Source organism: Patagioenas fasciata, chromosome 15, assembly GCF_037038585.1.
Source record: "Patagioenas fasciata isolate bPatFas1 chromosome 15, bPatFas1.hap1, whole genome shotgun sequence".
NCBI lineage: Eukaryota > Metazoa > Chordata > Aves > Columbiformes > Columbidae > Patagioenas > Patagioenas fasciata.
This window is the reverse complement of record NC_092534.1, coordinates 8,574,505-8,602,381: the sequence shown is the minus strand read 5'-3', so window position 1 is coordinate 8,602,381 and position 27,877 is coordinate 8,574,505. Positions and strand designations below refer to the sequence as shown.

At 50.6% G+C, this 27,877-nt stretch overlaps 1 protein-coding gene across 7 annotated transcripts in view; it reads right to left on the bottom strand.

Annotated features, from left to right (window-relative positions):
• The window catches only part of CAPN15 (calpain 15), a 59,252-nt gene that overhangs the window by 15,776 nt on the left and 15,599 nt on the right, over positions 1-27,877 (bottom strand). For 6 of the 7 annotated variants that reach the window (XM_065850811.2, XM_071815045.1, XM_071815046.1 and 3 more), the window contains one exon: positions 25,751-26,070. The exons of the other annotated variant lie outside the window; for it this stretch is intronic. In XM_065850811.2, the coding sequence (XP_065706883.1) occupies positions 25,751-25,926 (176 nt within the window). In that variant the 5' untranslated portion in view covers positions 25,927-26,070. The remainder of the gene's footprint in view (positions 1-25,750; positions 26,071-27,877) is intronic. 7 annotated transcript variants of the gene reach the window in all.

Genomic DNA, 27,877 nt, shown 5'->3' with positions numbered 1-27,877 from the left:
TGTTATCCCATACCAGAGACCACCAAGCAAAGAAAAGCATGTTGTGGTGTACAGTGGTGCTTTTACCTGGCTACAGGCTTTGGGGCCAGAAGCCTGGCCCAGCCAGCCATGCTGGAGCCCAGGCAGGTCATGGCAAACCGGTGCCGGCACAGCTCACCGACAGGTTCCGAGCTCAGCAGCAGCTCCTGACTCTCCCCAGCCTCTGGCAGAGACATTTCTGATCAGCAAGCTTCGGGGGGGGCACTGTGCCCCAGCTCCAGCTTCTGCCCAGCTTACCTGGGAAGCAGAGAGGCCACCAAGCCCACCACCAGCCCTCCGTTTCAACCTCCCCGTCACCTGGAAATGAATATCTGATGAGAGAACTGGACCAGCGCATGCCAGAGCCACCTCTTTCCAGCACATAAAGTCGTAATAACGTCTTCTAGGTGGGTTCAATTTTCAGAAAGTGAAGCGCAGCACCAGCAGCACCAGCTCCACAGGCCACAGCAACCTCTGGGCTTGCAGGGAGCAGCTCTCCCTCACCGCAGCCCTCCTGGCACTTTCAGGAAGGCAATGCCACACTTGCACACACTGACGAATGGCAGAAGGAATCCCAGCCCTGCATGGTGCCCTTTGTCTCCTGCACGGGGTCATTTCCTGGAGCTCCAACCAAAGGTGGGGCTGAAACAGCTTTCTGCTTCCTCCTCCTTCACACGAGGACAAAGCAGTTCTCCTTCAGGTAAACGCGCAGCATGAGCCTAGAGCCCTCCCTCTGTGCGCTCCTGCTCTCAGATAACACAGCCAAGTCTAAAGTCCCAACCCTGAACCCAAGCTCCAGGTCACCCGCGCCTCTCTCCAGATGAGCTGGTTGCATTCCAACTCTTCCACCTTGTCCTGCTTGCCCAAGTCTCCAGGCAGGGCCAACCCTGCAGGAGAAGCCTCTGAGTCCATCCCATCCCCTCAGCTCTTCCTGGGAACAGCAAATTTAGGCCATCCTAGACCAAGGAACCAGCAGCCTAAATCATGGGGGCTGCACCCCAGTGGGATCACCGCTGTCTTCCTCTGCAGTGTACCTTCAAGGACCAGGTTCAACCACAACCCAGGCTGGCACAAAGAGGGGAGAGAAGGTGTTTTATGCCACAGAGGGCAGGCACAGACAGCTATGAGACATCGATGCTGTCCACAGAGGGAACCAGGTCCTGGCTGGTCTCCAGCATCCCAAGCAGCAGCACCTGCCCAACCAGCTTCCCAGGGCAGGCAAGCAGACTGCATTGCAGCAGCAGGGCTGGAGGGGACAGAGGATGCAGCAAGAGCTACCCTGGGGAGGACAGTGACCCTCCGTTTGGCTGCGTGCGCAAGGAACTGTCCCGGGAATACTCCAGCAGCAGCAGTCAGACCACACTTCCAGACCATGCCCCACAGCCATTTGAAGAGCAGCTCCCCTCACAAGGAGATCAGATGCAACCTTCAACTCTCTTCTTAAAACAAACATTTCTCTAAATAAAGCCCAAACACAAGAAATCCATTTTATTGCAAGAGAGATCTTGAAAATTCATTCTTGCTCATATGCCATGCCTTCATAGCTTGAACTTTACAAGGTATTTATTTACTAGAGTTATTTACGGAATCTTTACCAGCTGAGAGAAATATAAACATTGATTTTTCTGCCTGAAGTCCTACGGCTGTGAGCGACTGCACAGTCCTCTCCCGGTTGGCAGCACCATGCCCACTGTCGTCTGAAAGGGAGATCATTCTTTAAACAGAGAAAGGGAAGGAGCTGCGTGCCCAGCTTCAGCAGTGGCTCAGAAACAAACGGGGCCATGAAGGGCACCGTGATCCTGTCACATCCATTCGTCTTACTGGATGAGGTTCATCAAAGCACGGGCATCAGCAAAAGGCAAAGCAAAGGCTGTCAGCAACCTGCGCCATCCACATCCATCCTCCTGCAGCGTCCCATCCTGTTACCCACCGTGCACCATGCTGGAGAATGCTGGCTCTAAAAAATCCACCCCTAAATGTAGATGTTGTGCTGCTTGACACAGAGCAGGACCCTCCGGCCACTGATCCTGCGCACACTGCTCTTGCACCTGTGGTCCTACCCAGCAGGCAAATGCTCCTGGCCCTGCAACCACAGGAGCACAAAAAGAAATCATCTTGTCTGTTCCCATACCAACACAAAGAAAGGAAAAAACAGAATAACCTAAAAGACAGAAGTAACACATGAGGGGACAGTGGGACACACTGCATCGCCAGACCTGCCTGATGGGGTGCCAGTGACGAGTTGCGGGCTGGGGGAAGGAACACGATTTCACTTGGCTGGGCAGGCGATCCAAGCTCCAGGCAGCGTGAGGGGAGGTGGAAGGCAGGACACTGCCGCGCTCTGCCCTGCTGCTGCTTGTGCTCTCCCCCAGGCTCTGATACTGGCCCTGGGGAGCTGCGATTGCTCCCTGGCCCTGCTGTCCCCATCCTGGTCCCCTCCTCTCCCCACATCATAGTTGGCTCCCAACACTGTCCGTTCCAGGGACACTGTCTTGTCGCTTCTGGGATTTCCACCTACTTGAGTTTCTCCCCAGACAGACATCAGGAAAACCAAAAAGTCTCCCAAAAAGGCCATCAGCAATTCCCTCAAAGGTCTATGGCTCTCCTTGCAGTGGCAGGGCCACCAGCTCTGGCAGGAGAATTCCTTGCCCACTTCTCCCCAGGACAACAGTTACACCATGTCATGGTGCCCAGCAGCCACTCAGCTTCCCCTGCAAGCTACTGGGAGACATGCAGGAATGGGAGAAGACATGGGATGGGCATCTTCGGTTGTTCCCCACAAGCCACCAGTTCCACAGCCTTGACGACTTGCAGTGCACCAGACTGCAGACTGCTCCCACCAGACTCCTGCCTGGGACTGACGGACAATTCAAGGCCCTGCCTGGAGCATCAGACCTAATTTAAGGGTACAAAGATCAGAGAGGGCACAAGGCTGGAAGGGCAGTACTGAACGCTGGCCCTCAGTCCATCCTTATTCTGTAACAATGCACATCCAGCACATGGTGGGTTGGAGCAGCAGCCTCTGTCCCACACCAACACCTACCTCTCAAAAATTAGCTGGCTGAAGGAGAAACCCAACCACAGCCTGTCACAGTTCTGTACTTCTCCCTGCGAAGTCTGGCTGGCTCCTTTCCTGGCAGGCAAGAAGCCTGCATAAAGAAATACAGTTGCCTCCACCATCTATTCACCAAGCCCATCTGCTGTATGATAACACACATGCTCTCCAACCCCATAAAACGTAACTGAGATAAACATTGCCTGCCACCTTCCTGGGCGTCTGTGCAGGAGAGGAGCTCCTCTCAAAACCAGCCACTCCACAGCCACCTGGCAAAGTCACCCACCCACAGAAGGGCTTTTCCTGGGAGGGGGACACTTCACAGGCAGCACGATGACGCCAGCTCTCAGCAGCCCGTCGGGCTGGAAGCAGGGATCTGGTAGAGGCTCTCGTTGGGTGCACATAGCAAGTAAAGGGCAAGTGCCATACCACCCACATTTCCAGCAGCAGGGACAGGGCTGGTCCCACATGGCCATGCTCCCCACTGCACCAGCTATACCCACGACAGGGTGGACATCAGCTGGCAGGAGACACCACCATGTTGGCAGGACTGCACCTGCCTTGGCAGTCACATCAGTGTAATTATAATAGTTAAAAAAAACCACATAGAAGGTACTCAACCAAGTTGGCATCCTTCAGTGTGCTGATCAGGTCCTAGGGAACATCATTGCTTACTCTGCCTTGTTAGGAGTCAAAGATGGCCACCACTGAGGTGACAGCCTCTAGAGAGGGGTGCTGGCTGGGATGCTCAGGCAGCCTTTGCAGGCAGGATCCAGCAGCAAAGCTGCCCAAAGGATGTGTCCCTCTGGACACCGTTTCCAGGAGCACAGAGGTGGCAGGGGAAGGCTGTCATGAGACTCACTGCAGGGATAGCGTGGCCCTTTGCTTCCCTCTGATGTGCAGGAACTTTCCTCTAACTGCAGCAGGCCAGAATTGTCAGGACAAGACAGGGAAAGGGTTAAGAAGGCACCAGCTGGTCGCCTTCCAAACCCACCTTGGGACAGCAATGTCTCCCTCCTAGGGCTCTGCTGAGTGATAAGTTTAGGAGTCCATGCTGAGCTTGTGTGTCCTGTTGCTACAGAGCCCTGGCTCTTAGACACGAAGAAGTCAGGGGTCTCCGCCACCTTTGGGTGTCATCTGGGACCAGAGGCTCCTCTGGATCCTCACCAAAGCGTGGCAGGACAGGAAGGAACAGGATGTGAGACTGCAAAGTACCCAAAAAATCTGCAGTTGGCATCTTTCCCGCTGGCAGAGAGCTGGTGGTGGGCCAAGCCTGGGTGATGTGCAGCTGAGCTCCAGGGCAAAAGGTGGCAACCAGCCCTGGACAGAAGCACCTTGGACTGATGGAGCAAATGGCTTGAGATGACCTGGGCACTGAAGCAAAAGATCTCAGGGATTCACTGCAGAGCCCACACTGGCGACAGGATTATATGAGCTTGTATGAATCGCACACAGCAAGAGAATCAGGCAGTTTCTTTAAATAAAACTCCTCCAGAATGGCTAAAGCCCTACAACTTACTGCTTCAGTTCTCTGCTGCAGTAAATAAAATTAAATAAATAAGTAAATAAATAAAAATCAATAGTTCTAGTCAGCAACATACAAACCCCGATTTCTCTGAAACAGAACACATTGTAGCAAAATCCTCTTGTTTGACAAATACAAGAAAAAGCACTAGAACTTTGTGGAATAAAAAGAAAAATCACAGAAGAAACCCGAACAAAATCCTACCTCAATTGTCTGTGAGCTGTGAATCAATTCGCCCCCTCCCCATCCAGCTGCTTTCTGTTTAACTCCTTTCAGCAGCACAGCATGCTCTGTCCCAGGAGAAGACTGCTTGAGCATCTCCTGCGCAGATCCACCACATCTGCAGCGGTAGCAGGAGACACCCGTGCCCAGGCAAGACAGGGGTGCGGGAGGTCAGGACCCAGGCAGCATTGCTCTGGCAGCTGAACCATCGGCAGGGAACATGGGTTGGGATCATGGCCCGCACGTCATGAAGCCCAGGCAAGGAGATGCTGTTGGCTGAGCTGACTCACTCTTGCAGAGCCAGGCAAGGGCTGGTAGGCTGGACCAGGGGAAGGTTGCAGCAGATATACTGGCAGAGCAACACAGAAACACTGTGAACAGGGACTTTCCACTTTTTATGAATTTCTATAGGAGAAAAACAGTCTCTGATTCACACTTCTAAACCCTGAAGGCTACAGAACCATCAGCAGCTCTGTGATCTGTCATCATACAACCAGGACAGGTTGCATCAGTATTTCCAAATCCCACCTCTCCCACTCCACCAAAGTGAGACAAGAAAATAACACAAGCTTCAGTACCAGTGACCTTCACCCAGTTTCAGAGAGGTGCAGGCAAAAATAAAGCACCAGAAGGGGCCTGTCCCTTTGCTCCCTTCTTCCACTTCACACCAGCACAGTTCTACTGCGCACAGGCTAAGATAGCAACGAGAACCCTCCCTACGCTCACTCGTGCTGTCTCAGAGGCTCATATCAGAGCAATCATGAGGGGCAGTGCCAGACAGGCCACTGCAGTGGTACAAATGTGCCCCAAAACAGGGGTCCTGGCTGGACCGCTCCACCTGTGAGCAAAAGCAGAACCCCACTGCCACAGAGCATGGAGGATCCCAGGATAACCCAGGTCAGAAGAGACCTCGGGGGTCTCCAGTTCAAACTCCGGCTCCACACTGCATCTCTTAAGAGATCACAGCAGGTTGTTCAGGTTTGTACAGTCTGGTCTTGAAACCCTCCAAGCATGGAGACTACACAACCTCGTTGGGCAGCAAACTCTACTAACTGCCTCTCCTTGAGGCAAAATGCCTTTCCTTATACCCAGTCTGATCCTCTCCTGTTTCATCCTGCGCCTGTTGTTCTGGGTTCTCACACCAAGTACTGCTGCGAAGAGCTCGACTTTGTCTCCTGGATGATGTCTCTGGAGGTACTTGTGGACCTCCAAAGCCTTCTCTTCTCCAGTCTGAACAAGCTCAGCTCCCTCATCCTCTCCTTGCAGGGCATGTGCTCCAGCACCCTGACCATCTCAGTGCCCCTCCACTGAACTTGCTCCAGTTTGCTGAGGTCTTTGCTGTACTGCGAAGCCCTAAACATTTAGGAGTTCAAGCTGCAGTCTCAATACAGCTCGCTGGCGTGCACTCCTGCTCCCCTTGCACAGCACCAGGGAAATGTTTGGTGGTATATGGGTCTGAGCAAGCCTGCAGAACGGGGCTGGCAGGGAGGAGGCAAATTAATCAGTCGTCTCATCCCAACAGCTCCTTCAGCCAAGACTGGAGCTGAGGCCACTGGCTGCACCATTCTCCTTGCTCCTTCAGTCTGGTGGAAGGGAACCACAACAGCTGCAACTCCACAAATCCCTGCTTTTGTTGAAGCAGTTGATGAAATAAAAACTTCTTGACCCTGAAACATTAATTTTTCAGTGCTCTAGAGCTTTATCATATATTTATGTCTGCTCTCTTTAGAGTCAACCCAGGACAAATTGTCAACTAGTTCCCAGAAACACAGCTCAGATAGGGGAAGGAAGAACAGTTGAGGGACCAGTCCATCCCATTTCTATGGCAAACTCACCTCTGGCCAGGACACCCCTTCTTTCTGCAGGTTACCTCCTCCCAGCCCCAGCACAGTCTCAGTGCTCCTGACCATTCACGGGGGCCAGACAACTACATGTATGCAGAAAATAGCGGTTTCCACTGGTAATAACTTGCAATGAATTAAAGCAGGACAAGTGGATTTGTTTTATTTACTAAAGCAATGGTGGCAGAGGAAAACCGCTAATCAAGGGAGAAAAGAAAAGGCTAATTCTGCAGCAGGAGACCAGGCAAGGGTGAGCACTTGACAGTGAAAGAGCCATTAAAGATCCAGCAACACCACATAACCCTCCCCAGAAGGTGCAAAGAGACTCAGGTAGACACTGGGGGTTTTCCAAGCTGATGACACACTCCAGTGTCTGGGAATTTCTTGTTCCCGTTGCACCAAACCTCTAGAGGGATCTTGCACAGTTTCTGTTTAGCTTCTACTTTTCCCACACCAGACACAGCTCTGCCAGCTCAGATGTGCTCCACTGGCCAGCGAGAAAAGAGGCTGCAAGTTTTAATGAGAAGTTCTCAGGGGAAAACTGAACTCTGCTAATGAGAAGTCTGAGTTAAAAAAAAAAACAAACAAAAAACAAAAACCAAACACTGGCCTCAGATGTACGGAATCAATTCAGCAGTATATCTTTCTGGCAGCCGACAAAACCACAGAACATGCTCTCAAACTGCAGCTTTCCCTGCAATTTTCTTTGCCATCACCTCCCAAAACACAGGGCTTGCCTATCTCAGAAAAGACAGATGTTAAAGGTGAGAGGGGACATTTTGCTGTAGGACAGAAAAGAAAGGACTTCTAAGGTAATGCTCTGCAAGCACAACTGCTTGCAAAGGATGCAAGTTGAACAGAGAACATGCTCCTCTACCCTCCACCGGTCACGGAACCTGTCAAGAGTGCGGTGGGAAACAGGAGGAGGGCAGAGGCGCAGCTGGGACTGGAGCATCCTGCGAGCTCCTGTAACGTGCCCCAAAGCCTGGCTTTGATGAAGGAAGTTGAGGAGATTATCATCACTTGGAGAATCCTCTTTGAGAGTGAAATCTCTGGCTGGATTTGGTCAGGGAAAAGGAGAGAAGGAGCAGAGTCTTCAAACGCATCTGCCCACCTGAATACATGGTCACTGGAGCTGCAGACCTGATGCCACTGCAAGAATGCAAGCGATACACGTCTGGAGGCAGCATGCCTCCGCTAGCTTTCCTCCAGGGCTAAGGATATACAGGCAGCGTTATCCTAAACTGATGGACTGAAGACAAGAGACTTTTATCATTCTTCATATAAAATCATTAAAGCAGAATCAGAGTCTCGAAGGCTTGTCTTGTGAGAAAAACAGGCCATGTATCATTAGCCTTTAATATACCTTAATTGCTTCAGTGTTGTAAGATACCAATTTTCAGAAGAAAACCAGTTTGGCTGGCAGAGCGCTGTGCAGCACAGGCATGCTGAGACAAGACCATCCTCAAAGGTTCCTTTGCTAATGAACAGGTTACCCAAATCTCTGCCAGGGCAACAAGAACCCCTGGGGATATGAAGGGAAAAGGCAGACCAAGTATTTCAAGAAGGCCAGCAAAGTCCAAGTTCTAGCTTTGCTCAAACATCAGGAGCTTTTGCAAGCTCTGGGTTCACCAGCTTTTGATGAGGGACCAGGTGTCTCACCCTAAAGAAGAACCTCCTGCACCTACCCAAGATTATTGCAACACACAGCCCAGACAAGATGCTCAATGACAACATGACCTCTTCAAAACTTGGGATGGAGGCATGGGGAATGTGCTACACTGGCACTCAGCCACACCAGATCATCACAGGACAGGCTTTGCTGCAGTAAAGCTGGGAGAAGAACAGCCTGGGAAGGTCTCTCTGGAGCCCAAGCCCTGGGGACAGCCACCAGCACAGCCTCAGCTCATCTCAAGCTACACCCTTTCTCATTAAGATCAATTCCAGTCTGTTGTTATAATTAATAACCTCATCTTGCTTCCCTGCATGCAAGCGTGGGCAATCTGTGCAGTTGCAATCACAGTCCACTTCAACAAAACCAATTTAGCACAGTGCTACTGCTGCCATCATACCTGGACTCGACTACTTCATTTACCTTTTCTGTACCTCACTTTTGGGTATCTGGGGAAACTAAGAGCAAACAATATCGAGGTCAAATTGCACCTAAGTATTATACTAGGTGATGGAAATTTGTATCATTAACTCAGACCAGCACTGTACTACGTATATGCTTAAACAGGTTCAATAAATTCTGAATACACTGATTTGGCTCAAGGTCGTGATGAACTGAATGGCTTCAACCCATATCTTGCCTTACTTTGACTACACTACACCAATCTGACTAAATCCACATACAGTGGATATTTGTACTAAAGAGCAGATACACAAATGAGGTATACCAGTTTTATAGGTTTTTGTCACAGTTGCATGAAATGGGCATCCACGGAAGCTGCAGAACGTCCTCTTCACTGCGTCTTTTGCCCAGAGAAACAGAAAGACAAGACTTTGCTGTTCAACACATTGCTGAGACCTAAATGAGACTGATATACCAAGGAGAGATATCCTTGCCTGCTCCATCAAGGATGTGTGTCACTCCCTCAGATCGAATGGTCAAGAGATCTTCCTCTGAGCTCCCTCCTCTGTTGTTGCCTCTTAACTATCTCCCTTGCAGAATGGCTGCTCTGCCCCAGGCCCTGCCACCAGCCCTTGTCACCAAGCCCAGGGGGACATCTGCTATTCATGCACAGCCCTGCAGACTGGCCACGGGAACGCCTGCCCGGTGCCTGCCCAGAGACAACAGGGTGAGAACAGCCTCCTATCAATCATTATCTACGGCGCTCAGGTTGGAAAGAGTGGGAGAAATGGCCAGAAGAGCTCAAAGTGTAAGGATCTCAGACGAAATGCGGGAGGGAACAGACCAGACGACATTTCTTAGGACATCTTGTGCCTGGAGAGCATGGCGTGGGACAGGATTGAGGGTGATGCTCTGTGAGCAACTCCATACCCCCACATCACTCTCAGAGCCAGCACCACCACCTCAACTCTGAAACACCACCCTGTACTTTCAGAGAGTAAATTAAACCCCTTCTTCCCAGGATGAGAAGAAAATTCAAAGCTATTTGCTGTCTTTGAAGCCTGAAAGGCAAAATACTGCTGTTGGAGGATGGCACACAAGGCTGGACAGGCCACCTGTTCCCTCGCATGGCCCTGCAGGGGTGACATGAGCTACTGCAACAGAAGCATAACCGCTGGGAAGGAGGCGGGTGGGCCATGCCAAGCTCCTTTCTCCTTTTGTCACATCAGTTCCCAGCCCTGCCCATCATAGCTGCCCGAGGCAGGCCACTATTTGCCTGAGAAACAACTATCTTTTCCCCTCATTTCTCCCTGAAAAAAAAAAAAAATGAAAAAAATCAAGGCATAGCTCCAAGGTGCAATTAAGAAAAAAAATAAAACCAACAGTAATCAAGAGCTCAGGAGCATTTGGGATGGAGGGAGAGAGAAAAGAATTGTGTTTCCCTGAGGTCTGAGACTAAAGAGCGCCGGGCTGTAGCCTGGTAGAGCCGGGAGCAGAGCCCCCAGCCTCCTCCTCCCCTCCCTGGGCTTTACCTTGGCCATCATCCCGGCTCCTGGCAGAGCTGCTGCCAGGCATTTTTCCTGCAAACGAGGAATCTTTTGGGGGCCCAAGCCCAGGCTGCCAGGCTCTGCAGCAGCGCTGTCCCATGTCAGGCCACACAGAGCCCTTCCCACAGCTGCGAGCCACGCTTGGGGCACCCCAAGTGGGACCCCGGACCTCCCAGCAAGACAGAAGGCAGCAGGGCATGTGGTGCTAGTGGCTGCCGGGCTCTCTTCAGGATGATTAACAGCCCTTAATGGAAAGCTAAGCCAGTCCTGTGCCTCAGGAAATCAGCTCATGCTTAATAACCCAGCCAACGAGCTTTGCACAGATCTGCAGAAAGAAAGAAAGATTGCCAAGGGTCAGAAGCAGAGAGAGGAACGCTGGCAACTCCTGACAGCCCTGGTGTTCAGCCTACAGTCAGATCAGGAGATGGTAATCAAGCTACCGCAGCCACGCTATGAATGTCATCTGGTAGTGAGGGGAAAGGCGAGGATGGTGGTTGCTCCCAGAGCCACCAACTAGCAAGTCCTGCTATCTCGCGTGCTCAAGCAGCTCCTTTGGTGACAGGAGATCAGAAGGCAGAGAGCAAATGTGAATGTCCTCTCTTCTACTTCAGGCACCACATCTGCTACCCCTTCAAAGAACACTGATCCCAGAGGAGCATCTCAGCGCAATGCCCCAGATGAACTGGGCACTGGAGTTCGCACACACATGCACGTTCTCCTCCTTCCATCGGGTCCTTGGCTCCAGACACAATTTTCTAGTGCACTCACAATCACTGCCAGGTGCTGGAAAAAAAACATGCATGAAGGCTTGGTGCAGCCTGCTGCACTGGAGTCACATCCCTCCACGCTTTACTGACCTGGGGTAGAGGGCTTGCTTGGTCCTGCCTGGGCCAGCATGGAGAGCAGAAGCTTTGAACAGTAGTAAAACCCAGCAGCCTCACAGAGAGCTCCAGCCTTTGCTGCTCCTGCATCACCTGCACCTTCTCCAGCTCTGTTCCCCTCCTCAGGTTATCTCAGGTCAAGCAGATGAATGCAAGACCACACAAAATATGTTGCTGCACCAGCTGTGGTTTTGGGAGCCTGTTGCCGTTGCTGCAGCCAGCAGGCTCTGCTCTCCTTGAGGCTTGGGGGCAAAAAGAAAAAGGGAGGGAGAAACCACCTTAGGTGCTGTTCAGATTCAGGGTAAATGAACCAGCATCTCCTCCACGCAATAGGAGAAAGAAGCAATTTATTCTGACAAACGGTGGAAGCCTGCAGCGGGGTTGGCCCTTTCTGTCAAAGCTGGTGTGCCACACCGAGGCTTACGTGCTGGAGCAGAGAGGGGAGGGTACCAGCAGTCAAGTGATAAATGCATCACTCATGGAGGGAGATGATCAGCAACTCAGAAGAACCAGGCTGCAAAAGATACCTCCCTACACACCAAGTGTGCCAGCCAGCTATCGCTGCGTGTCCTCTGCACACGGGGCTGCCAGCAAGCAGCTGGGGCTCAGGGCAGCACTTGGACACAAAACCCTCAGCACATGCCTCTCTGGAATGTTCATGTCTCAACCTTTCAGCCTCAAGAGGGTGTGAATGTTTGGGCACAAGTGCTTCTGGGATGAGACACAGTTTTAAGAAGCATCAGCAATGTGGCACAGGTGAGATGTCCATATTTGCATCTTGAGCTTATAAGTGAAGTTCAAGTTGGCTGTGGAGGGTGCACAGTCAAGGAGGTCAGGAAATAAAAGCTGTAACTGGCAGAGGACCTGTAAAGGTGTCTGGATTAGCCAAGAGAGAACAGGCAGCATTGCAGAAGACTCCTCTGGAAGCAACATAACTCCAGCACGCACTTGGTCTCCAATGAATGCACAGAATGACCATGTTCTCCTTAGCTTGCAACACCTGCCCAGCTGCCAGATTCCTTCTTTCCACAAAGCATTTGCAAAAGTCTGGGCAGAACTGGGAATGACTTTCCCACTGCAGCCTAAAAAGCATCACCAGCACCTGAAAGAACTAAGACTTCACGCCTGTACACACTTCTATATGTGCATCTGTGCAGCCGCGTGCCTGCAGTAGACAGTGGTGCTTTGGAAAGCCTTGGATTCTCCTTCCATGGGGCCTGTTACCTAGACAGCAACCAAGGCACTGACAGACCACAGGTCCTGCCCAATCACTAAGTCTAAGATTAGTCCAGAAATCAAACATGAATTTCTCAAGTCCCGGCAATGCCCCTTCATCATCCTCTAAATTATTCCTACTCGATAGCCTAATGATTTCCAGACCTTCGGGTCAATGCAGACTTGCTCTTTGCAAGCAGTAATAACCAAGTGTGGGAGCGCACACTTGCCTGAATCCCAGAATAGAAAGCAGCTGGAGTTGCATCTGAGCACTGCCAACAGGAAGATGAAAGACTTTCAGACACTCCTCTTTTTCCGCTGACACTGTCTTTATAAGCTCTTCTCCCCCCACTCCTCTACCTGTACAGCTCCTGTAACTGCTGATTTTCCACAGGTGGTGAAGTTCCAGATGCTCCTGAGAGGTTTTTCCAATTTAATTTATTATATTTAAATAACAGAAGCATGTGGTTTATTACAGCTACCAAAGGGTTTGCATATGTATGTGGAGGGAATCTTAAGAGAACAAAACATACATCTGAGCCTGGGATTCAGAGGTACCACGACCTCTGAGTACCCGTCTGACACCAGCAGCTGGCTGCAGAGAACCCCCTCTGTCTGCACACATCACACCAAGGGCTGTGAATGAGCTTCTGCCTCCTCATCTACATCACACTAGGTCCTTCAGCACTAGTGAGGAGATTTATACCAGCCTGAGATCATCAGGACTCCTGTTCCCTTTCTAGAACACCTGCCATTCCCTGAATAGGGTAAAGGTCCAATCTCCAGGACACAGCCAGAGTCAGAGTCCATGTTAAACTGGATCTAACCAGCAGCTGAAGCAGCCAGACATGGCCCTTGGGAGCAGAGGATTCGTGCTGAATCAAGCTGTGGCTGCTCTCTCTACAACCAGGGGACACCTGGCTAAGGTCAGACTTGGTGTGCCAGGCACTGCCTGCCTGCAAGGACCGAGGCAGGCAGGGAGCTCCATGCTTCCTGCAACCTCGGAAGCCCTTCGAGGTCTCCGTTATCCCAGTTTCACTAACAAGTCAGAGTAGGCTCTGTGCATGAGCTGGGTGAGCCCAGCTCAGAAAACATACCCTGCAATACATCAGCCCAGCTGGGCAGCCCATCCCTTGGGGCAGGAAAGGACCCCAATGGGGAAAGCTGTCCCAGAAACCTGCTGATGTGTCCTGCACCCCAGCTGCAGGAGAAGCAGCCATAGTACCACAGGAAGAGCTCAGAGACCTGGGCATGGCGGTTCTTCAAATAACAGTCTTGATCACTCTTCTCCAGGGCCCTGGAGAAGCGGAGCACAGGCTGCTCTTTGAAGGAGGATCCAAGCATGGAGGCACAGAAAGACGTGAAGCCCTTCAATGCTACAAATCTGAGAAAGTGGGAAGGAAATAAAGCACTGATAGGGCTGATTTCCATGGTTACATTTTACAATAAAGACCTACCTGCTCTCAGCAGGGAGGGGAGGAGGCAAGGAAAGGAGCAGGAAACAACTCATTAAGCTGCTCTCTCATCTGAGGAGCTGGGACAGCTTCAGCAAGAAGGGTAGACTCCTGGGACCAAAGGACACTTCATTCCCCCCATTTAGCTACCCACACCTGAGGTATGTTTGAACAATCACTTCAAAGGCAGCTCCCACAGAGGAAAGAAAGCTGGATGAAGAGGAAACTCTGCTCGTTTTCATTTCTCTATCTTTAAGCCAATTAAGGAATTCTTTTTAAGTGAGGGTCTGCAGTCTATCTCAAAAGAGCCTGCGCTCCCTGGAGAACAGAGCTGGGTGAGGCGACCATCTGGAGCCAGAGCCCTGCAGTCCCTTGACACTGCAGGGACTGCTGGCCCCATGCTGCTTCTCTGCAAAAATCCCACTTATTCCAAACCCCCAAATTGCCCTGTTTTCTGACACACGTCTGCAGCAGATGCCTTTTCCCTTTGCACTTCGGTTTTCTCACCAGTGCATCACATAAAAAGCAAGACTTATTGCCATCAGACAGACCTATCGTTGCATCTTTCAACACTCGCCCAGTTTAAAGAACCCAATGTGGAAAATGCCTTTGAAGCTTCACAGACAGCCAAGAAAAGGCTAAGATGAAGGCATGGGCCATGTTTTTACTCTGCTCTCACAATACCCGGCTTCGATGCAGAGCGGTCAAGCTCAAGCATGGTGAGGAGTGTTCTGCAAACAGGCAGAACACTGATCCGAGGAGACAGTACAGGCACCTGGGAAACACGTTTGCCAGGACAAGCGACTCCTGGTGTGGGACTCTGTACGTAGATCCCTTGCATGAACCAAATGGCAAAGGTTTTGCCCTTCACACACCACATGGGGCTATTTTCTGCCATACTTCCCAGCATGGCCTGTAGAGGATACACGCATTCTGCGTCAGAAAACAAAAGCACATGCATGTGCAGGGTATTTTGAAAGTACAGGTCTATTTGCCCAGATGAAGACCACCTTCTATTATCTTTAAGAATAGGGAACAACTTCAGATGTCACACAACCGAACAATGGCATTTGCGACTTGTGCTAGCATCCCTCCTATCCCATGTTTGAGGCTGTTTCACACCACTTTCCAACACACCAAGTGGTAGCATTGGAGGCTGGGGTGGGAGAAGAATTTTCCTGTTTCCCAGGACTAGAGAGATGTGAGACCAAGGCTAAACAAGCTCTGGGCCTGTAACTGGAAAGAGTCAGGAAAAGCTGATGGGACTGTAAACCAGGCACACTCAGGACCTGCGCATAGCCCCTCACTCCCAGTGCAACTTCCCTCTCATGTGAGGAGGCCTGAAGAGATTTACTGGTGGCCGTCAACCCAAATTGCTGCTCAGCTAAGATTTATATTGCCATTTGCAGTGCTGTTAAAACAAAATTGGAAGAGTGGTGAGGGAAGAGAAAGAGAGAACGGAAGAGAAAGGAGGGTAAATGAATCAGGAGCAACAACACAGCCCCACAGCTGTCTGCTCCCATCTCTCACATCTCCATTGAATAAATCAACCTGCATTTCCAGCTGCTGTGCTCCAGCCTTCAGTTCTTGCAATGCTAATACCTGGGCTCACTTAACAGGGGGGCACAGGCAGGGTATGGTTAACAGAAATCCGTCAATCTCCACAACAGCTGAAGCATCAGGCTCAATAAATGCAGCAGGCAGAGAATGGCACGAAAGGTCCTGGGCATCCGCAGGCTGGTGGTTGCTCCCAGGACTTCCACACTGCAGCCTCCAAGGCTCCAGTGGACAGGAGAAGGGACACCTCCATCCCAAATGTCACTCCCTGCCTTCCACCTTCTTGTTCCAGCACTGGTTAAACACCATTCCTACCTGCCGAGCTCAGAGGTGAGCTAAATTACCCCCTGTACCTCCAGGAGCTTGCCAGCTTGGCACACTAGATCTGCAGGAAAAAGGGTGAATTCATGGATTAATATCCCTGTGTGTGCAAAGAGCCACAGAATTCCCCAATCGAGACCCCACTGACCCCTCCTCCTCTGAGGACAAGCCAAGACAAGGTCACAGAACCCTGCAGCTTCTCAAGGGATCTTGGCTCTGCTCTGCAGGACTGGATGCTGACACGTGACCTTAAAAAAAAAAATATATATATATTAAAAAAAAAAAAAAAATCAAAATTTAAACCTCTCTAGTGAAGTTTAACAGGGCAGCTTCCCCTTGACATCAGAAAGACATCTTGCCCTGAGCCTGCTGCTCTGTCCCATACTGCTGAAACCATGAGGAAATTCAGAAATACATCCAAGGAGACTTTGGCTTTTCAACACCTCTTTGCAGAAAGAGCCAGGCCAGCCTCAAGGATTTGCACCTCATTATAGAAACCACCACAGGGCAATTTAATGAGAGGCCAAAACACACCACTGGCTGTAAGGGCATCAGTGAGCTCTCAAGCCCTGCTGCTCAAGTGCCTTCTCATGGCACTTCACCCAGCAACTGGGTCCAGTTCCATCTTGAAAGGGAGAAGATGGGATCCTGTGCATAGGTTGAGTCCCACCAACAGCAATGGATCTGTTTGCACATCTGCAGCTGACCTAGACATGTCGCTTACTTCTCTTTCTCATGTGACTGAACTTTAGACAGGACAATTATCAGCAGTTTCCAAGAAGCTCAGTGGTATAAAACATGCTGATCTTACTGTGGTTTGGCAGTGAATGCTTCCCCTTGCACAGCCTACTTGCTATTTTCATTTCCTTGCACTGATGACTTCTAGGCCAGTCCTGGGACAATCTTCAGTACCTGTGTGCCCATATAAACTACCCTGGATGTGCAGAGCAGCCCCAGACCTGTGTCCTCTGTGGCAATAGCATGCACTACAAACAGCAAGAAGTGCTCCTTCAGCATGTTGTGGTCCCCACCAGCCAAAAACCTTTCCCTGCACCTTCCTCCTCACTGGCACCAAGTGAAATGTGGCAGTCAGCAGTGCCTCACCACCACCACGGGTAGTTGCCATGTCACAAGAGATCACCCGCTGGGACACCATCAGCAAGCCAAGGAGCTCCAGGGTGACACAAGACCATTGCACAACTCCATCGAACAAAGGTTCAACACAGGAACCCACACTTGGCCTCAGAGTCAGTTTGGCATTGCTGCCCACTTTGAAAACTGCATCTGTTTGGTTTCTCTGGCTTCCTAGAGACAGAGAGGAGGACTGGGTGTGTTATGTGGAGCTGGAAGGGCTGGGAGCAGAGAAGAACAACGCTGTGCTGGGCCAGGCTGAGCTAGACGACCATCCAGCACCCCAACCTGCTCCTGCTCTTCATGTCCTGTCCTCTGGAGCTTCTGCCACCTTCACCAAGCCAGCAACACGTCTGGTCAACTCCTCCAGAAGTCAGGCAGCAATTACCAGGGAAGTCCCTACCAATTATACTGTACCCTGGAGGCCTCTGGATGCAGTAATTCAGACCATGGTACCGTAGAACTGTTTACTGCCTCATAAAGATGACACATACTTAAGTTAGTGCTTTGACAGCTGGAATCTACAGGATGTTCCTGGCTTGAGCACATGCAGTTAACCCTACTGTGTCCATGTGACACAGAAGCATCCTGCCATGGCAGCAAAAGGACATGCTGGGGCTACTCCAAGAGCCCAGCATCCCCCTCCCTGCAGCAGGACACAGCCCTTCCTATCAAGGAGGGAAGCTCCCACTCCCACTTAAAGCTCCTAAACCTCTTCAAGTCTCGCACACTCTCACAAACATCTCTTGGGTAACCTCAGCACACATGCTCCTCAAGGATGACTTGAAGGACTTCACTAGCAACCCAGGGACACAGGACAGAGAGGAGAGAAAGAGCGTGCATGCCCTGCCTGCAGCAGAACTAAACGCTGCACAAGACAGATGGGTCCTGTCATCTGTTGTGCCCTCCCCACCACGTCACCACAGCCAGCAGTGCCTCCAACACACACAGTAGAGCCAGCCAGGGGCTGCAGCGCCCACACTGCCATGCCCAGAAGATGCAAAGCATCTAAACACTTGCTGTAGGAAAACATAACCCAAGGAAAACAGGTGATTCTGCCAAGGTTTGCTAGGAGATTCTTGACAAGGTGTGTAAAGCAATGATGTACCCAATGCACATCACTGCATCTGCCACGGAGGCTGATGGGCAAAACCAAAGCAGCATCACTGATCAGTTCATTCTGTGCCATGGGTTGCAACCTTGCAGATCCTGCAAAAAAACAAATCTTTTCCACATTGCAGAAGCACCAAGTGTTTCCACATTTGTCCCTCTCCACAGACAGACACAACAGCTGTGTGGTAAGGCAGCAGAAGAGGTCTCAGCTCCTCAGCAGTGAAGGTTAAAGAGGACCCATTCGCCACAGCTGGTGGCACAGGTCCGGTGAGAAGTCCCAGTGCTGCATGGGGCATGTGCCAGCCAACACCACAGCTCTGAATAAAAGGTGTCTCCTCCTTTGTGTCCCAAGGAATAGGGGTGAAAAAATACATATACATGTATACACACACATATATATAGTTTCACTTTTCCAAGGTAAGCAAACTAAAATCAGGTTTTCAGGAAGATGAAAATCCTGTTCGTGTCCACCTTCTCCCAACTCCACAGCTGGGGAATGCTACTGAAGGCCAGGGGGTCTGGACACCCTGTCTTCTCCCCCTCAAAAGGTGGAAAGACCCAACCTCCTAACATCTCCTTTTGCTCCAAATGCAGAAGCCCAGCTCTAGGTAACGACAAGCCCCAGTGTGCGATACCACTACAAGTGCTGGGAGCAGCAGGGCCTGAACCCACGTGTCTGGAGAAAAAGTTGAGCTTGGAACTGCTCTGGGCAAGGGCAGGCGAGGTCCCTCCAGCTCCCAACAAGCTGCCAACTTGGCAGCCTTTAAGCACCTGCAGCCCAAACTCTCATCCTCACCCCACACACTGTCCTTGCTCTCCTGCTGATTGTCCCGGTGCCGTTCAGAAGTGTTGCAGGCTGTGTTCACACTTCAACTTTCCTTCTGGTTTGAATGTCCTGCTGCAGTCTCGTAAATGCCATCTGTAACGCAGGAACATCATCTTTCTCTTCAGATCAGTTCTTCACGCCTCCTCACAGTGACCTTCAGCACACACCCCTCGCAGGGATTCAGTGATGCTTGTGAGCACGGACATCGTGACACGCACCGGCTGGCACGGGCTGCCGGCTGCAACACCGGTGCCTTGCCAGCGCTAGGTAGAGCGGGAAGGCTGGCAGGTGGCAGGGTGAGCAGCATGGGAAGGTACCCAATTCCAATAAAAGCCCAGGGCAGTTTTTTGAGGAAAGTGGCTGGTAAGGCACAGCTACCTGGGTGGGCTGTGGATCCCTGGGCAGGAAAGGGCAGACACAGCCACAGGCTGTCAAATGCAAACAGCACCCAGCCACAGCTTCTCTCTCCACTCCACATCCCTTGAACAACTGCCCTTCTGTTCAGGGCAGTTGTGCACCAGGAGGGCTGTTTCATCTGAGGGAACAAAGGCCTGCAGAGGGTTCGTTGGGTACGCACTCCCCTCCATCTCCTCCATGCACCAGCCCCAGCCGCGATGGGATCAATGCAGCCTTTCAGTGCCATGGCCAGCCTGGGGCTGGGTGCTTGCAGTGGGGGGTGGAGGCAGACGAAGGGAGATTGCAGCTCTGCATGTCCTCCCGTTTCTGAACCATGTTAGTCAGACACCGGAGCCCAGAGCCACCGGTGTCAAACCAGATTAAGTTACTGGTCAGAGGAATCCAGTATGTGCCTTTTGCAGCAACCAGCACATACTTTTGGAGGAGAGCAACAAGCTCTAGAATGAACCCAGAAACGTCTGCACTGAACAGCTGGGAAGGGAAGGGAGCGCCCTGCCTGCCCCACCGGCAGAACGCAGGAGGCTATTCTTGCCCTCATCCCACCACTCACAAGCCCATGACAGCAGGAGCATGAGGGTAATGCATGTCCTCTCCCTCCAGGACAGATGCTGTATCTTAGGTGACCTTGTAGCTTCCACCCTAGTTCTTCTGTGAGACCCCGGGAGAAGAAAAAATACCCTCCTCACACACACTTTCCTACATCTTCTCCTTCCTCGCAGCAGCTCAGCCAGGCTCCTGAGCTTCCTGCTGTCATCATATCCATCCATCAGCTCCTTCTGGAGGACTTGGACTGCTTCACAGCTACAGGCTATAGACATGACACCTCTCAGGGGGTGCAAGTGATCTGCCACAGAACACTAGACCAAGCTCCTGCCTCTGCAGCCAAAAAAAGTCAAGGGAGCAATGCAGAAGGGTCGCACTGTAAAAATCCCTGCTCTGGCTCCTCTTAAATAAAAAAAGAACCAAAACCAAACATCACCTACCAATCCCTTTCCCACCCCACTCCCAGCATACTTGCATCTGGAAACACACTGCTCCAAACAGAGCACCAAAGGGCTCTGCCAGGCCCTCCTACCACACATTGCTGCAGCACAGAGTACAAGAGGCTTCCTTCATAGCAAAACTGCATCTCCAGGATCTCTTCCCAAAAGAGATGAAGAGGTGAAGACCACGGCACGGCCAAAGTTGGGTGCTAACCCCCTTCCTGCTGTGTGGCATCCCAAGAGCACCACAGCAAATTTACCCAACACCTGCACTTGAAGAAAGAGCTGAACCTACAGGGTTCCTGAGGAGCAAGACTGCTCAGCTACCGCAGCACCAGAAGCACCCCAAAACAGGTAAAGGTGCTGCTCTCCCTTCTCAAGGTTGGCACTATTGAAGGGACAGGTCTGCTGTTCCATGCTGTGACAGCAACACTCCAGGAAAGGGGTTCAGGCATTTCTGTTCAGATTTTAGCCATGGGTAGGATGAGCACACGAGCTCTGACTGACTCCCTGCCCTGGATTTTGCCCTCTTTGGAGAGGGTAAGTGGGCAGGAGAGCTCTGTTACCTGCACCTGTGGGAAAAGGAGATGGGGAAGGTTAAGGAGTGGACAAAGAGCAAAGGGGGAGTTAGAGTACCCATTGGGAACTTCAGTCTGTGCTGCTCTGTGCCATCCTCTGAGTTGTTCACAGCTCCAGAGTTATAAATAGCCTTAATTTAAACAACTTTGGCTTTGTGAGTGAGCGGACTGCTGGAGCAGTCAGCATGGAAAGTGGATGGGCAGGACTGGAAGCCTCAGGCAGATGAAATAGCATACCATGTTGCCAGCTCCTTGGCACCGCACGCTTTCTAGAGCAAGACATTATTCCACCTGCTGTGTGCTTTGGTGAGAACTGGCAAGCAAACAGTTACAAGCCCAATGTTCCCATCAAGCAGGTATCCACGACAACCTGCAGCATCATTAGTCTACCAAATCCCAGCTGAACTCGATGCCAAAACAACTTCCAGAGGGAGCACAACCCACACAGGGATGCATCCACCTCACTGCAGCACCTGAGGGACACAAGCTCCACTCTGGTGTCATGAACAGGCATGTCCTGAATATCAGAGCTGATGTTAGCACCATTGTGGTTTGGAGGAGTGGTTTCTTTTTCCCTCCTCATCCCTCCTCTGTGGATATAGATTCAGAGCAGATTTTGGCTGTCCCCAGGTTTTTCACAGCCACACACCTCTGTTTTTTGCATGGAGGTCTGGGGGGGAGTTGAACCAGCTGGACCCCAGAGGTCCCTTCCAGCCTCAACCAGTCTGCAGTTCTTCCAAGGTGCAAAATCAGCTCTCTGAGAACACCCAGATCCAAGTAGGTTACTGACAAAAAAACCAGAGAACTGTGCCTGCCTCAGCCCCCAGGCCCAGCTCTGTCGGGGTAACTGTACCCCAAAGAGCACGGACGCTGCCCCACCAAGGCTGCCAGACCTGAGGCTGAGGCCTGACCTGAGGTCTCACAACAGAAAACAGGAACAGGGAAATGCTGCAGCGTCACCTGATGCTCTACCAGTAGCTTTTCTTCCCAGACATCTCAATTCTCCTGTGGGCCTTGGTTTCCCCAACAAGGAATATGTCCTCTGCATCCCTGGAGATGTTTAAAAGATGCATAGATTAAGTTCTTCAGGACATGGTTTAGAGATGGACTGGATAGTGCTACATTAACAGCTGACTCAAGGATCTTAAAGGTCTTTTCCAACCAAAATGCTTTTATGATTCTGTAACAGTTCTGCTTATGCTGCCATTGGAGGTGAAGTGCCACAACAGTGTCCCATTAGTAACATCTCCACCAGCCTAAAGACAGCTCAAAGACCCTGAGACAGGACTGTGTGATGCTACCCAGCAGTTTTGACTTGCTGCTTTTCATGCATTTAAGCCACAGAGTTCCCAAACATCAAGGCCACGGGTGCCTTGCTCTGGGTTTGCTCTCCAGAAGTGGTACTTCTGGGGAGCAGACGGGTGGTGCAGCAAGTGCCCTCCCACCAGCTGCCAACAACAAAAGCGGTTCTCGCTTCTCTTTAAAAGCAGAGGGATTTATATATTTTTAGCATTAAAAAAAAAAAAAAGTCTGTTTCTCCCTCCACAGTTATTGAGGCCCAGAGGTATTTCATTATGAAGAGGTTTTTATAGAAGAACACAAAGCCTTTGCAGAATGCTGCGGGAAATCCCAGAAAATGCATATGCTGGAAAATGAAACACCTCAGGGAGATTCAGCCAAACAGGGTGGTGGGCAGAGGCGCTCAGATCCAGCTGCACAGATCTTGCACCGGTTTTCCCAAAAGCCTCTCTTGAGTCAAAAGAACTCGAGCACCCCTCAGTGCCACGAACCCTGTGCACGCATCCAAAGCGCTGTGCACCCCTGGCACGCTGCCAGCCCAGCAGCCTGGTGCTAACACGTGCCCAGCTCCGGCAGACACCTCACCACAGCAACACCGCAGCTCCAGAGGGAAGGGCCCCACGTCTCTGGTCTTGTAGAAGGTAACCATCAAGAATTTGACCAGGACAGGACCTTGTTGTCTCTCTTTACAAATGCTGGGGAATAAAGGGAGTGTTTCTGTTCACCTAGTCTTAAATTTCATCTGGGAGAGACTTCAGTGCTCAAATTCCCTGTTAAGCCCTTACAGATGTGGAGGGCTGCCACTGCTGCTTCCAGCAGCAGCAAGAGAAGCCACCATGAGCCCATAGCTCCCAAACCATTCACCTGCAGCAGCTGCCCCTTGCTGCTCACAGCTTCATGAAGGGTTTAGCACATCGGGAAGCTCAGCTGTGATGGATCTGCAGGCTCAGCTGAAGGCTCTCATCCAACAACAGCTCGGGCCAAACACCCTTAAGCACATGGGCAAGGAGGTGTCCAAGGGGACTTGTAACTAAGCCAGAATTTGTATGGCTACACACAATTACCAAGAATGTATTTAAAAGCAACATCTTTGTCCTAAGATAGTATCTTGGCAATAAGATCCCTCTAACTAAAATGCATATAACACTTGCAATATAACTGTGCAGCCTGGTCCAGAAGAGACCAGGGACTCAAATCTGGATATCACAAGTCTACTGTTTCTACAGGTTCATTTTTAATCCTTCATGTCTGTCTGTCTTCAGCAGACAGGGCACTCCAGACCACCAGCCTCACCCAGGCAACAGGGGACAATGCAGGCTCCTCGCAGCTTCTAAAATCTTGAAAGCCAACCAGCACTGATTTCTTTCCTTATTCCCACCCCACCGTGAGGGAAGCCTCCCCCACCAAGTGCAGACTAAAGTCACTCGTGAACTACTTGCAGGCCTGTTTTCCTGCCAAGGAAGGTCTGCGTTCATCTCCAAGGCACGAGACAGAACAGAGCAGGTTTGGCTCCGTGTTGCTCTAGAGAGGCCAAAGAGTTATCAGCTCTGAAGGCAGCCGCAGGCAGCGACAGGAAACCAGCAGGAAAAGCAAAGTCTCTCCCAGAACTCCTGCCCAGCCTCAAATTGACTCCCCAGGACTCCACTTCCTTCCCGCACTACAGGACTCCAGGGACGAGAACGTTCAGAGGCAGGGCTACATACCCTGACTTGTTCTATTGACTGACTTAATTTTTTAAAGGAATATATTTATCTGTTCCCCTCTGGAAACCAATCTTCTTCACCCATCTCTCCATGGGAACCACAGTTACTTTGATGCCTGATAGCCTGGCTGATCTCAGCAGGTCTTTTGAACCCACTTCCATAATCGCTGCCTAAAGCGGGTTCTTCCCACGCAATTCACCGCTCAGTGAATCATGGCCAGCGATTTTCCTGTCTCCAGGATCCATGTGGCGCTTAGCCAGGCTGAGTTCTCTTCTCCCTTTAGCATGGGAAATACATAATTATCAGAAAACCACTCCTGTTCTAATAGGACACTGGCTTTATCTGCGCTGACACCAGCAGTTCCTGTTCTTGCCCCAACACTCACTCCACCATGAAGGCTGGTTGTTCAGGAAATGTACTTCCATATGTCAAGATTTCATTTAGTTTCTCAAGATCCTCCAAGCTACAGACTTTGAATCATGAACAGGCACAGCTGGCATACGTGAGACTGCAGAGACACAATCTTTTCAGTGCCCAGTGCCAGCTTTGCACTGGAAGCTCCTACATTCCAGTGCTGGCTGTGCACAGGTATACCAGGTATTCATCAGTGAGACGTCGACACCTTCCCCAACTCTTGCGAGGCAACAGAGGAAAAACCAGCAGTCTGGAAGAAATAATCCAGCAGGAAGGATCCAGGTCTGTCCACAGGATCCCTCTAAACTAGAGGGGACAAATCTAAACAGCACAGATCACCAACCAGAACTGTGGGTTAGCCACCCAGGTTGGTACACACAGCAACAGATGTTGGGAACTACACAAAATAGCCTCTTTAAAGGCCTCTTGGGCATTGCTATGAACTCAAGCCCATGACTGAGAGCGAAGACAACAGCTAATTGGTTTCACACTGTTAGCAGCTCAACAAGGAAATCCAAGACAGAGCTACATAGGAGCAAAGCGTGACGGCGCTTGCCTCGGAGTATCCCAGAGTTGTGTACCGGGCACTGTGATCAGATTCTGGGACTCGCAGCAGCAGAAAGGCAAGAAAACGCGAACTACACAACAGATACTACGTGACCATCACAGCAAACGTCTCCAGTAGAAAGCCACAAAAGCTCAGGGACGCTCAGAAGCAAGCAGCTATTCCTAAAAGACTGGCAGCTTCAGACTCAAGCAAGTACAAACACCCAACCAGGCTGGAATCTACACAAAGCAGGCGTTAGGCAAAGGCTCAAATATTATTAGCACAAAACACAGCAGCCTCTGTAGCCAAGCCCCCGGGCAGAGGATTTTTAGATGCTTCTGACATACCTCTCAACCTGTCAGAGATTGAGTGCAGGACACCAGCCCTCCAACGTGAAGAAAAATTCCTCACTGCAAGTGGCTGACGGGGAAGGGGCAGAGGCAACGACTCAAAGACACATTTGAGGTGCTGATTTTGTCAAGGAGGAATAGAAATTGAGGACTGGAAACACTGAGCTCTTTTCCAGAGTAATTCTGTTTTGCTATGTTTCGTTCCCCTGGATCTGCTATTCAAAGCGTTTCAACTGCTTTTACATGAAAACAGTTTCTCTTGCTCTTTTGCTTTCAGAAATTCTTGCTACTTGTTGCCACCCAACCTGGAGGCACAGTCTTCCATCTGTGTAGCTGGGAGGTCAGAAAGGAGGCACAAGAACACGGCAAACTTGTTAAAAGAACTGAGATCCCATTCCCTGGCAGCCACCTTCACAATTGAGGTGAGTGAGGAAGAGCTGGGATGAGTCCTGCAGACTATTCTGCAGGAGACATCAGCAGCCCTGTAAAAAGGACATGGCTTGGCATCACTCAAATCAGCGGAAATTTGGCTCTAGCTTTCACGAGGAAATTAACTGAGCCACTGAACGAAAGGACCCGTCACCCAACAGGATGAAAAACAAACTATTTCCCAAACGCACCGCCCTGGATTCAAGCTGAGAGGTAAGCAGGTGAGCAGGATCCTTCCCCTCCTCCTTACCTTCGCACCCGGTGGTGTAAGTGCTGATGCTGCCGCGTTATAAGGGCACTTTCCCAAACGGGGCCACTGTGACTACTCCTATACCAGTTCACAGCTGGGTGCCCTGGGTAGGGCGCGCTAGCGAAGCCATGGTCCGACTCCGTCTCTGCGGCCAGCGATGAGGCAGAGCTCCCCATGGTTCCCCCCTACCCAGGCCACGCTGAGATTTATCCTAGGTTAGGTCCAAGCCAGTGGCACGGGCAGTTCGGGTGGAACAGGCGAGGCGCTGCGGCATGGGCTGCTGTAAAGATCCCAACACACTGGAGAAAGGAAGGTCGGTTCTGATCAAGAGTTTAAAAAAAAAAAAGAAGAGAGAAAGGAGAAAAAAAAGGAAAGAAAGAGAGAGAAAAGATAAGGTATGATTTAAGCAACAACCCTCAATTTTTAGAAGCCTATTAATGCATGCTCTGACAAGGATCCCCATCCCAGCGCTCACTGAGACAGGAAGGGCCATTTCACTGAATACAACTTTTGCTGCCTGGAGATGGGGGCACGGGGGCTATTAGAAGAGGCTCTCCCCAGTTAAGTGCCAGCAGTTCCAGGCTCAGGGCAGCAGCCCAGCTAACAGAGAAAAGCCCAGCAGAGCCCAGCAGAAAGCCCTCACCACTGCGGTAAAGTGGCAGAAAAGGGGAGAAGCAAGTCTCAGAGCCCAGACTAGCAGCCCTTGAGAATCACACACACAAGAGGTTATTCTGAAAGCTCCAGGCTCTGACTGGCACACCAGGTTTTTAGTTACCTCAGATACAAAGAGTACAATTTGATGGCTTGTACACAGCAAGGAGATTTTATTTTTCTTGTATGTAAGATAAATTATCCCTCTTTTCCTGTTCTCCACTAACACCACTGTAAGGCTGAAAATGAACAGACTAGGTATCTGCACAACATTTTCTGTGATGATTTCACACAGTGCAATGAAATACTTTCTTTTGGCTGATGCCAATTTTTAGCTGATACTGAGCATTCACCTACCCACAAAGAAGGTTTGGGGATTTGACTGTACTTCCTTTTCTCCCTCTCTCTTTCCTACTTCTTAGAATTTATTCTTTGAGCATCCACACAGATGAACCACAGAAATGTTTTGTGACCTCTAGTATTCAAAGAAGTTTAAACATACACGTCTCTCCTTAAAGGAAAAAGGCACAGCAATCTGGATGTGCGTCAGGAGGAATGGATCAAGGGAACATTTAATAGAACAAAATAGAAGAAACAAGGAAGAAGAAAAAAATTAGCACAGCTGAGCTTATTCAATTACCCACCAGGATTTATAGAGATGAATGAACTGTAGAAAGACCTTTCCGAAAAAACTACTTTGTGCAGTAAAAAGGCTGAAACAAAGACCCCTAAAATACAGTTTTTCAATCCCAGGATTGTTCTAAGGGATCAAGAAGGGCCTTGAGAGATAACAGACTCTCAAATGTGGCAGCTCAAGGAGCAGGTGCAGTTTTGCTACGAGCTAAATACCGTAATGTGCCGGCATTAGGCCATTAGCTGGAGAATGTTACTGCTTGGTCATGGTCTCTTCTCCCTAACCTGCAAAGACTGGACTAACAAAATAGAAACAAAAAAAGTCCAAAACCTCCATTTTCACTCCCTCCATTTTCTAATTTTAATTGGTCTGCCTAATTGCTGTGCATTAGCCAACACATCTCCACACATTGCTTCGTGCTGCCTGCCCAATAGCAAGATTTCACTGATTTTTGCAGGTCCAGCCAAAATAGATCCCTGGCACTTCCCCTCTCATTTCCTGCTATTCAAGCAGTTAATTTGTAACAAATCTGATTTTCTGGCTAAATGACAGCCACGCTAGGAGAAGGAAAGAGTACTTCCAAGTATCACCAGCTCAAGCCTAACTGGAGATATCAGCTGTCTCACACCTACAGTGCCTCTGGCTTTTCTGCTGCGTCCCTCAGCAGCTCCCGACAGCTCCCACAGCCACGCCGCACAGAGGCAGCAAAGCCGTGGAGGATGCAGCTAAGAGCTGTGCTAGAAGGCCGGGCTCTCACCTCAAGACCTGGTTTCTACCACGATAAAGTAAATAAAGGCAAGAAGGTTAGAAACACAGGCCCGTACAGTTACCGCAGGCTGAGC